This window comes from Bactrocera oleae, chromosome 5 (assembly GCF_042242935.1).
Source record: "Bactrocera oleae isolate idBacOlea1 chromosome 5, idBacOlea1, whole genome shotgun sequence".
In the NCBI taxonomy this organism is placed as follows: domain Eukaryota; kingdom Metazoa; phylum Arthropoda; class Insecta; order Diptera; family Tephritidae; genus Bactrocera; species Bactrocera oleae.
Genome location: NC_091539.1, coordinates 55,127,554 through 55,138,186, shown reverse-complemented (window position 1 = coordinate 55,138,186; position 10,633 = coordinate 55,127,554). Strand labels below are relative to the sequence as shown.

The 10,633-nt window shown below is 32.3% G+C and overlaps 2 protein-coding genes across 2 annotated transcripts; one reads left to right on the top strand and one right to left on the bottom strand.

Annotated features, from left to right (window-relative positions):
• Nucleotides 1-320: 320 nt before the first annotated feature.
• Nucleotides 321-2,753, bottom strand: Swt1 (Swt1 RNA endoribonuclease). The gene is made up of 6 exons (XM_070110626.1): nt 2,433-2,753; nt 1,436-2,371; nt 1,198-1,365; nt 847-1,116; nt 615-770; nt 321-529 (listed from the first exon to the last, which is right to left on the bottom strand). Exons 1-6 carry the CDS (start codon nt 2,629-2,631, stop codon nt 330-332), a joined length of 1,929 nt encoding a protein of 642 aa, XP_069966727.1. The 5' UTR covers nt 2,632-2,753; the 3' UTR covers nt 321-329.
• A 544-nt stretch (nt 2,754-3,297) lies between these two features.
• scu (hydroxysteroid 17-beta dehydrogenase 10) lies at nt 3,298-4,621 on the top strand. Its single transcript, XM_014231987.3, has 2 exons — nt 3,298-3,457; nt 3,657-4,621. The coding sequence occupies exons 1-2, from the start codon at nt 3,449-3,451 to the stop codon at nt 4,413-4,415; spliced, it is 768 nt and encodes a 255-aa protein (XP_014087462.1). The 5' UTR covers nt 3,298-3,448; the 3' UTR covers nt 4,416-4,621.
• Nucleotides 4,622-10,633: the final 6,012 nt, after the last annotated feature.

Sequence of the window (10,633 nt, the reverse complement as noted above, 5' to 3'; positions counted from 1 at the left end):
GTAACTCCTGCGAATATTTGTAACAAGTTTACAAACTAAATTTAGTACTAAACTAATAGTTATTCTATGTAATGTTATGTTTTTTCTCCATATCACAAATTGTTCAAAAATACTCAACGAAATGAAGTGATGTTGCGAGTGACTGAGTATCGCTGTTATAATAGTTTACATTCTACGTTACGCGAATAGAATTTATATGAAACTTAAACGTCTAGGATGGCAGTGTATCACTCGTTTACCACATTTGACAGACATAACCTCAAATATAGCTGTGTTTTTATTTTTTTAAATGTACAATTAATGTCAATTTAAATTTACAGCTGTAGCCGTTATGTATGCTTGGCTACAAGATCTGATTTTGTCGACACTAAAATATTATTACAAATAGCCTTATTACGCAAGTTTATATCCTCAGTTAATAAGATAATATGATCAATTTGTTGTTTGACTTGTAAACAACAGTTGATTATGCGATCATCTGGCGAAGTGATTTCGACAAGATGTTCCAGTTCGCTAAGTGCGCTTTGTGCTATAATAAAAAACACTAATTACAGTAAATATTCACACATATAACTGTACATATATTTATGCATGGGGCTAAAACTAATATTTACCTTGTAAATGTTTATTCTTTGCTTCAAACTTGGAATTAAGGTACTTGATAGCGCGCACTGCCAGCACTTTGGTGCCATCGCCCACCGCAAATTGTTTCAATTTGTCTAGCTCTTGTAATACACTATACGGTATATACAGTATGGTACCGCCGGTATCTAATTGAAAGTTGGAGAAGGTTGTTGAGACATTTATGCACATATTTAATATTTGTTCACTAGTTTTGCTACTAACCGCACAATGTCATATGGCACAACTCTTCAAGGAATGCTAAATGTTGCAGCAAGACATTTGTATCCAAAACAAAATAATAGTAATCATTAAGCCATCTGCCAATTGTAGACGCCGCACCAAATTTATGTTCTACTGCGCAACGTAGTAGATTTTCATTGACGGTGCCATAGTACTCGCCCATGGTTTCAGCGTGTTGGTTGCTGGACTCATTGCTGGATAACTCAATTGTTTCCGTTTTTATCTCTTCAATTGGCATCCAGTCCATCGGTTCTAGAAATATGCAAAATATAATTTATTTATTTAAAATATTAATATTTATGGTTCTTATAAACACTTTAAACTTATACGCACCATCTACATTTGCAGTATTTTCCTCCGCCATCGCCGTGTCGCGTAGCACACACGCTAAAGCTGATGAACACGCCGAAGCGCATAGGCGCGTTGGTGTGGACAGATTTTGGCCATTCGCGAACGCTTGTTGGTTAAGTGAATTACGTAAACGTTCTAAGCGCGTATTAGCTTGAATGCATCATATTCCAAATTAGTTAGTATTATATTTGTATGTACCTAATGACTAATACAAACTTACCACTACCATGCGGATAAGGCAAGGCACGATTTTGCGATGCACCATATAATTGTGAGGGCATAGTAGTTAGGGCAATTGCTTTAAAATCCACAGTTGCATCGCCATTAGATGGCATTGCAGTGCCCTTCATTACAATAGTCATTGGTGTAGTAGATATATCATTACTATGGTTGGACATATCACTTTCGCTTCCATCTTCATAGGCTGTGCGATTTTCAGGTTCCCTAGTTTGTACTGACAAATTTGTGGAATGCTGGGCTCCACTTGGTTTTTTTGGTATTTTAAAATTATTTTGCTTAATACATGGCTTTAATGGTTTCTGGCTCAAAGCGTTTTTAGCGTTACAATAACTGTTGAAGGTACTTTTGCATATAGCTTTTATTTTGTTTACAATGCCACTACCAATACCACTTACAGCAGCAGTTTGTTGGTGTGAAGTCGCCTCAATTTTTGTATCATCGGTGTTTGCTGGGTCTTTTTCTTTAAAGGGCAATTCTTGATTTGGACGTTTTTGCCGTTTTTGTGTCGTCTCTACTGTGGCATCGGCGGATGTACGTTTTTTGGTTTGATTTTTCGGTGACTTTTGTTTTGATTTAGTATTTTTCTGTGACGAGTTGTTTGCTGTTGTTCGCTTATCCGTTTCTTTGTTGGCTAATAAAGCGTTTTTACTTGTTGATGGTTGACAATCTTTTCTGGAATCTATTGGCGTAATAACTGTTGTGGATTTTGTTTTTGTATTTTTATTCTTTGAATTATTTGTATCCTTAGTCGCACCATTCTCATTTTCTTTGCTAATTGCAACCACTTGTTCTTGACTACGCTGTCGGCGTGTGCTGTTAGTTTGCTTTTGCGTTAATTTTTCCTTATGGTCCTTTTTTAAATCATGTTGCAAACGCTTAAGACGATCCTGCGCTGGTGTTCGTATGGATTTTGTACCTGAAACCAAATAATGTATTCAAAATAGTGTAAATTTCTTTGTGATAATGATTATATTTACTTATATTTTTTGGTAGCGTGGCTGGTTTCTTGTTATCATTTGATTTGTTTACTGGCAAATCATCTTTGAATTCACCGCACCATTTGGTTTCGCCTGTTCCCTTATTAAACATATAATATTGGCCAGGCCGTTGTTTGGACTGACATTTTATCCATTCGTCCGTTTTGGACGTGCTATTTCGTAGCTGTCGCTTCTCCATTATTTATTGTTGTTAGAAATCCTCGAAAATGCATAAAAAAAATTACAAAATATAGATAAACCGTATAGAATTTTTGTTCAACAATTTATTTAAATGGAAACAATTTTTCACAGCTGACAGCTGACTCACTTAACCCTTTTATGTGCATAAAAAATATTGCTGGCAGAGAATTAACGAAACTTCAGCTTAAATTAAAGTAATAATTTCTAAATTAATTAACTTTTTATTGAGAAATATTATTATATTGTATGTATAAATAAAAAAGTAATATTATAAATCTATAATACAACAACATGAATTTTGAATTTTTGAATAAAAAAAAAACGTTAACGATATTAGCCAAATCTGAGTAATTTCTTCAGAGTTTGTACCGTTGTTGTTCGTTCGTGAAGATATATAAGAAAAATATGGGCTTGTTACGCTGATCATTCCTTCTGAGTTATACAAACTTCGTGGCATATTAACTTTGCTCTGTTAAGGGTATACAAAAATCATGATTATTTTTAATTACAGCATATATTTCTTGTTTTCCAAAACGTAAACAAAACAAACGAAAGTTCAAAGGGCAAACACGATTTAAAGTTGATGACGCATTGATAAATTAATTTTCGTTTAAACCTTTAAAATGCAACCCTTCACTGGAAATTTTGCTGCCATTTAAGAACACTGATATGTTCCAATTGGATTCTCATTGCCAATTGGTTTCCTTTGATTGCTGAAGCAACCGGTGTTTTTCCAAAATATCATCGTATCTTTTTATAAGCAGTTGAATTTAACACAAAGTAGTCATTTTTAATATTTACACGGAACAAGCAACATGATTAAGGCAAGTACCAAAATATCAATAGCAACGTAGGTCCTGCCTTTCGCTGTTCGGTAAACAAAGTCCAAAGTTCACCTCTCTCAGTGGGGGTGTGTACGTACATATTTGGCTTCACAACGCACATATACAACAAGATTTATTATACAATCGCTACTTGTAAATCATATCGCGTTTACTGATAACAATTTATATATACTTTTAGAACGCCGTATCTCTTGTAACCGGTGGTGCATCTGGTTTGGGTCGCGCAACAGTTGAAAGATTGGCACGACAAGGCGCTCGTGTTGTGTTGGCCGATTTGAGCAGCTCGAAAGGTAGTGAGGTGGCACAAGAAATTGGTGATAATGTGATCTTTGTACCAGTCGATGTGACCTCTGAAAAGGATGTACAAACCGCCGTACAGACAGCTAAGGAAAAGTTCGGACGTCTCGATTTGGTTGTGAATTGTGCCGGCACAGCTACAGCTGTTAAGACTTACAACTTCAATAAGGATGTCCCTCATCGTTTGGAAGATTTTACACGCGTAGTTATGATCAACACTGTTGGTACCTTCAATGTCATTCGTCTAGCGGCCGGTGTAATGGGTATAAACGAGCCAAATAAGGATGGACAACGTGGCGTTATTATAAATACCGCTTCTGTTGCTGCATATGACGGTCAAATTGGACAAGCTGCCTATTCGGCTTCGAAGGCTGCTGTGGTTGGCATGACATTGCCAATTGCACGTGATCTTAGCACACAGGGTATACGTGTGTGTACCGTTGCGCCGGGTCTTTTCAACACACCAATGTTGCAGGGATTGCCCGAGAAGGTGCGCACCTTCTTGGCCAAATCAGTTCCCTTCCCTCAACGTCTAGGTGAACCATCGGAATATGCTCATTTAGTGCAGTCCATCTATGAAAATCCATTGATGAATGGCGAGACTATTCGTATTGATGGTGCACTCCGCATGCAACCTTAAATGGTTTGTTATTAATTAATCTCGCCGGTGAACTAGCGCACTCTGTCATTCATATTGTTGCATTTAATCGGAAATTATTGATTTTTAAATCTAGGCATAAATAGAATGTTATACGTGTATCTATCCAAAAGTCGATAATATTTTTGTAATATTTCAAAGTTGAAAGTAAAGTGAAATTTTTTCAAAGATTTTTTATAAAAATGAAATTTTTATTTTTCTCCTTATCAGTTTGACTTACCTTTGTTGGCGATAAACTTGTTTATTATTAAACATTGTTTAAGTTATCTCAAATGGGTTTGTTTACTTTTGCTGTGGTGCATTAATTTTGTTGCGTTGCTGATGGCAATATACCGATTTTAATAAATTTTAATACAATTTTGCAGCGTATAAAGAGTTTCATAAAAATTTAATTAAGTGAAACATTAATTATTATTGTTTTGTTATTGTAATGTATTTGTGTGTCTATATACATATATAAATACATGTGTATGTACGAGCAAGATTTTGTGCATGTTTAATATACATACATATCTGATATCTTGATTATCTTATCTTTTTTACATTATTTTCTGTGCTTACACAATATTAAACTTAAGCGTACTCAATCTGCTTATGTTTTCTTTTCCTATTTGTTTTAAAGAATGATTTTTTATTTTTATAATTTTCTTTGTTCCGATAATAAATTCCAAAAATATTTTAAAACAAATTTCTTTCTCATGTGTACTTTATAATTTATTTTTAAAATCAGACGGGGACAATAAGCTATGTGGTGTATAAGGAAGATTTTGTGGATATTAATATATCCGATATCTTTATTATCTTATCTTTTTTACATTATTTTTCTGTGCTTACGCAATATTAAACTTAAGCGTACTCAATCTGATTTTGTTTTCTTTTTGAAGAATGTTTTTGTTTTGAAGAATGTTTTTTTATATTTATAATTATCTTTGTTTCGATAATAAACTCCAAAAATATTTTAAAACAAGTTTGTTTCGTTTGCGTACTTTATAATCTATTTTTAAAACCAGACGAAAAAATGCTGAACATTGCATACTTTTAGACGCCTTAAATAAATTTGTAAATTTTTTTTTTCATTTTTCATGTTTAAATTTTCCTCCAGCTTTCCTCCAATTGGATGCCAAATTCCTATCTTATCTGAATTCCTCTAATTTGACATTGGAAGTAAGGCAGTTGGCAACACCATATCCGCCGCCATACTGTTATTTGTAAATATTCTAAATGCCAATTTTAATTTTTCTGTGAATGTGAATTTATTGATAATTAGTAAAATTTGAGTGCTTAAAAGCAATTAATAAGATTAGCTTGCAGTGTATTGTGAGTAAAAGAAGTTAAAGTATAAAATAAATGTTTTTTTTTTACATTAAATATCGAAGTATGCAAAAATTTCAATGGAGTGTGCGTAAAGTGTTAAGTAGTGATTATAATGTACATTATTTGAAATTAAAGCAACTAAAGTATTGCTTGGTGTTTAATTTATGAAATTTGGAATTTATGCAGAAAATGCTTTACGGCCATGTGAAATCTTTGGATAACTCTAATCATTTATTAAGCGGCACCCACAAAAAATGGCACCGGCAAATGCTTTCGTTGGCATAACCTAGCAAAGAACCGGCAAATTAACAAATTTTCACACTCATGTATATCGTATATATCGTAATAAGCTCGCATTAGTGTCGTTAGAAATTTCAAAATAAAATATTTTAAATAATTACTTTTTAAATAATCAGTGCAGGTAAATATGTGAGTGTGTGAGATAAGTCGTTGATATGGAAGTAATTACTTTTTATAATTTATTAACAGAAGCATTTTAACAAGCTGGCGATAAGATTGCGTTAAAAAATCCGTTACTGAATGTTTCTTGATTTTAATTTAAAAATGCTGGCGTTAACATAAACCAAAGGATTAGTAGATTTTAATGAAATTTATACAGGTTAAAGAGTACATAATAAACTCGGGCCTGATCGAAGGATTTTTTAAGACCAAAACCAAACAGTGACCAAAAATCTAGAAAAAAATTTCCTGAAGCCGTCATTTTGTTAATTTTTGAAAAAACAAAAAAAGGTCCGATCAGACCTAGGATTATCTATTTATAAAACAAATTTTTTCTATCCGATTGATTTTAGATGAATCTCCAAGGACTTATGATTGTCACTGCACTGAACTTTTTTTTTGGAACAGGGTCAACACAGACAGCTATAACTTTGGAAATTTTTTTTTTGAAATTTTCGTGACTTCAAGTCAAAACATTGTAATTGCTGAAAATTCAAATTTTTTCGTGCCTTTGACTACCCCTAACCCCTTAAATGGCTGTATAATTATTATGATGTTGTTAAGTTATATGCTTTATTTGTTATGGAGAGTACGACATTAATTCCTTTGTTATAATTTTTCATTGTTGAGTTGAAAAACGTGCTCATAACTTCATATCAATGTTCTTAAAATTTTTTTTTCCAAAGCGTAGCGAATTATGGTACAAATTTCTCATTTTCGCTTCGGAAACGTTCAAAAGAGAGTCAGAATAGAATTGCCAACCGGGTCAACTACATTTAGCTGTGTATAGTTTTTTTTTCAGAATTAATTTTAATTTGCTTAAATTTCCGAAGAAAAGATTACAAGACCATCTGATCAAATTTGACTCCGACTGGTCGATGCCAACATCGTGCGCAAGCCAATTGCAATTATGCAATAGCATATAAATATTTTTATTTTTTTTCACAATTTTAACGCTAATTTTAACGCATTTGTATGTATGTATTGAACATTTATATAACGAATTAAACTGAGTACGCTAAGGTCACAAAAAAGCTTCACACCAAACATATATAAACTGAAATAGATAAAAACAACAAAGATAACGTTACTACAATTTTCATTGGTAAATATTAAAAGCAGTTCAATTGCTATTTTAACACTCAAATCCATCCATAAATTCACGCAGCAGATGTCGTAGGTCAATAAATACCGTATGCATGCCAAAATGGGAGAGAACGTTGAGAAAGAAGAGCATACGGAAACACTTTGAACATGGTTGTGCAAGTGTATGTTTATGTGTATGTATATGTATATGTCTACATAAAAAACATGGGCTTTATGTGGGTAATAAATTTGCGCATGCACACACCTACATATCATCGAACGCCTTACGGTGCTGCGTGTTAAAGAGTATACTAACATGTTCATCATACGCACTGTTGTCCTCACAGATATGAATGAAACATAATAAAAATGAATTTCGTAATATATAAATATTTATATACATTTGGAAATGCTTTAAATTGATAATTAAGCTTTGATTTGCTTACTTCCAAATAATTAATGAAAAATATCAAAATATTTATTAATTATTTGGTATGATTTTTACCCCCAGACGTAAACGTCTTAGACGCTATAAAAATGATCAGTGTTGAAAATTTGGAAAAGTTCTTTTCTCCCCAAGAAGCTGCTCATTTGTCGGATTCGGTGATATCGGATTACTATAGCATGTAGCTGCCTTGCAAACTGACCTATCAAAATTAAGATACATGTTTTTTTATAGCCTTTTATGTTATAAGAAATCTCCCTGTGCAGGGTATTAAAGATCCGGGCAGCCGAAGTAAAAGTAATTTTTTTTCACTTTTTACTTATATTTTGCTTTTTGGTGTTCTAATATATTTTTTCTTAAGATTTCGTGATTACCTACTTTCCACTTAGTATTATTATTCCTTGCAATTCTCAAATTGTTCGTACTCCACTTTAACAAGTTGCAAATGTGTTGCAAACAGGCGACGCTGGCACGCTTTAACGTCAGAACTTTAACCGCAATACAATTTATTTATAAACTTGTTGAATGTTTGGCTGCATGCCTTCTGCTGCCAAAGGTTTTTGTTGTAAAAAAATATTTGCTGGCGAATTTTCAAAATAATCAATGCTGGGAACAACAGTTGTCTGCAATTATAACTGTGTTTGTGCATATTTTTGTTGCTATTGTTGTTGTAAGTTTTTTTCTGTCTTACTTTATTGTAAATTATTGTTATTGCTGCATGAATTATGCGCATGAACACTGATTATTTGTTTCGGCGAAAGTTGCCAATGTGGCAAGTAACAAAAACGTAACAAGTTTTTGTTTTTATTTTTGGTGAAAATTTTGTGGCCAAATAATAATTGAAATTTATGGCGTACCATATACCCATCCATTTTACTGCAAGAGGTTATGAGTTCGAGCATGTGCAACATGCAATTTATGATGTTGCAATAATGATACAAGAAAATCGTTAACTTCAACTGCACCGAGTATGTATATATATATATATATATATTAGGTTGGAGCAGGAAAAAAAATTTTAAGATTTAGAGGCTCACTCACTTTTAAAGTAAATTTCGAGTAAAAATTTTTATTTCGTAATAAATTTTTGATAAGTGTTTTAGAAGCTGTGGAGAGTCCTCTTTCTGACCAATTAAAAGTTATCAATTAACAAAAAAAATTTGTGGTCATTACTGGAGTTTAAAAAAAAGCCTTAAACGACGTTAAGCGTTAAAATAAATTTTGAGTCAAAAACTGTCAAATTCAGTAATTTTTATATAAATGTGAGTTTAAACCAAAAAAAAATTATTTTAGGAAATTTTAGGTCGAAATTTACTTAAAAAGTGATGTTTAAAAGAAATTTTGTTTTCCAAAAAATTTCTTTTTTTATAATCTACAAATTTTACGCTCAGGCTAAGCAAAAAAAGATTGTTTTTTCGCTCCACCCTAATATATAATACCTTTCACAGGTCTATTTTTACAGCATAAAAGAGTAAAAAATATCTTGATCTCGATTTTGATTGGCCAGTTTGTAAGGTAGCTATATATTAGAGTGGATGAATCTGAACAATTTCTACGGAGATTGTACCGTTGTTTTGAACTATAATGTCGAATTTCATGAAGATATCTCGTCAAATAATAAAGTTTTCCACACAAGGATTGTTTTTGTTCGGTCAGTTTGTATGGCAGCTATATCCTATAGTGGTTCGCGGCGGCTCCGACAAATATATAGCTTTTTTGGGAGAAGAGAACGTCTGCAAAATTTCACAATGGTATCTCAAAAACTAAGGACAGGTCTCCGACGTTTCCCTTTGGCGACTGACAATTATGCCTAAAAAATCGTTAACGTTTGTTTTTACATTTATAAATATGTTTACGTACATACTAAACCACATAAAGGCACCTAAGCAACAGAATTAAAATTATTTATTAAATAAGCACATTTTCATGCTGTGTGCAACGGCAAACCATCCGACTTGGGCTTGACATGCCACAGCTCGTATTGTGTTATTTCCTGTTTACTTGTGGTGCATGCAACTTATTTGTGCAACAGCGGCAAATCGTGTGTGTTCCCGTGGTCGCGTGCATTTTACCGCTTTCATAGCGTTTTTTACATTTATTTTATTCACATTTTTATTTTTTTGCCGCCACTTGTTTGTCAGCACACTTACTAATGGAATGTGACTCTTACACATACACATATATGTGCACACCTCCACATAAGTGACGGTTAGCCGTGTTAGCGTGCATTTTAACACAATTTTTCTTGTCCCCAGTTGTTTGCACTTTATTTACAGTTATTTGCTTTAAACACTCATATTGAAAACGAATAAGCAACAAGTGAAGTAACGGAGACTCCATTGCAGCAGTTAGTTATTTGAAATTAGATACTGAAAAAGAGGGAGTTAAATGGGTCGTTGTTGTTGGTGGAATATTTTCAGTTAGTAATAGCAACAAGTACAGCATTTAATTGGAATATTTTGGATTTAATGAAGTTGAAAGTTTGTACCTTCAAAAAAATAGGAAAAACATTTATTTCCATATAAATTAGAGAAAACATTAAAGTCATTATAAATTTTAGAAAAAATTTACAACAATAAATAATTTAAAAAAAAATTAAAATAAAAAAAATCGTATCAAATCTAACCCAGATAACCAAAAAACAACATTTTCTTGTATTTTAATACAAATCGCATACCGGATTAAAAAAAAAAAATTATTTTGAAGAGCCGGATTAAAAATTTATTTTTATTAAATAAATTTTTATTTTTAATCCCATATACCGAATTAAAAAATAAAAATGAATAATTTCAATCTTAAGCATATAATTAAGAATTAGAAAAAGAATTTGTTTCAGAATTAATATTTTTTTAAGTTCATTTAATTCAAAAATTAATATTTTTAATTTTCAATTTTT

Coding starts and splice junctions, on each gene's coding strand:
- Swt1 (XM_070110626.1), bottom strand. CDS start 2,631: ATGGAGAAGCGACAGCTACGAAATAGCACGTCCAAAACGGACGAATGG. Junction 1,366..1,435: donor GCCTTATCCGCATGGTAGTG/GTAAGTTTGTAT, acceptor GATGCATTCAAG/CTAATACGCGCTTAGAACGT. Junction 530..614: donor AAAGAATAAACATTTACAAG/GTAAATATTAGT, acceptor TTTTTATTATAG/CACAAAGCGCACTTAGCGAA.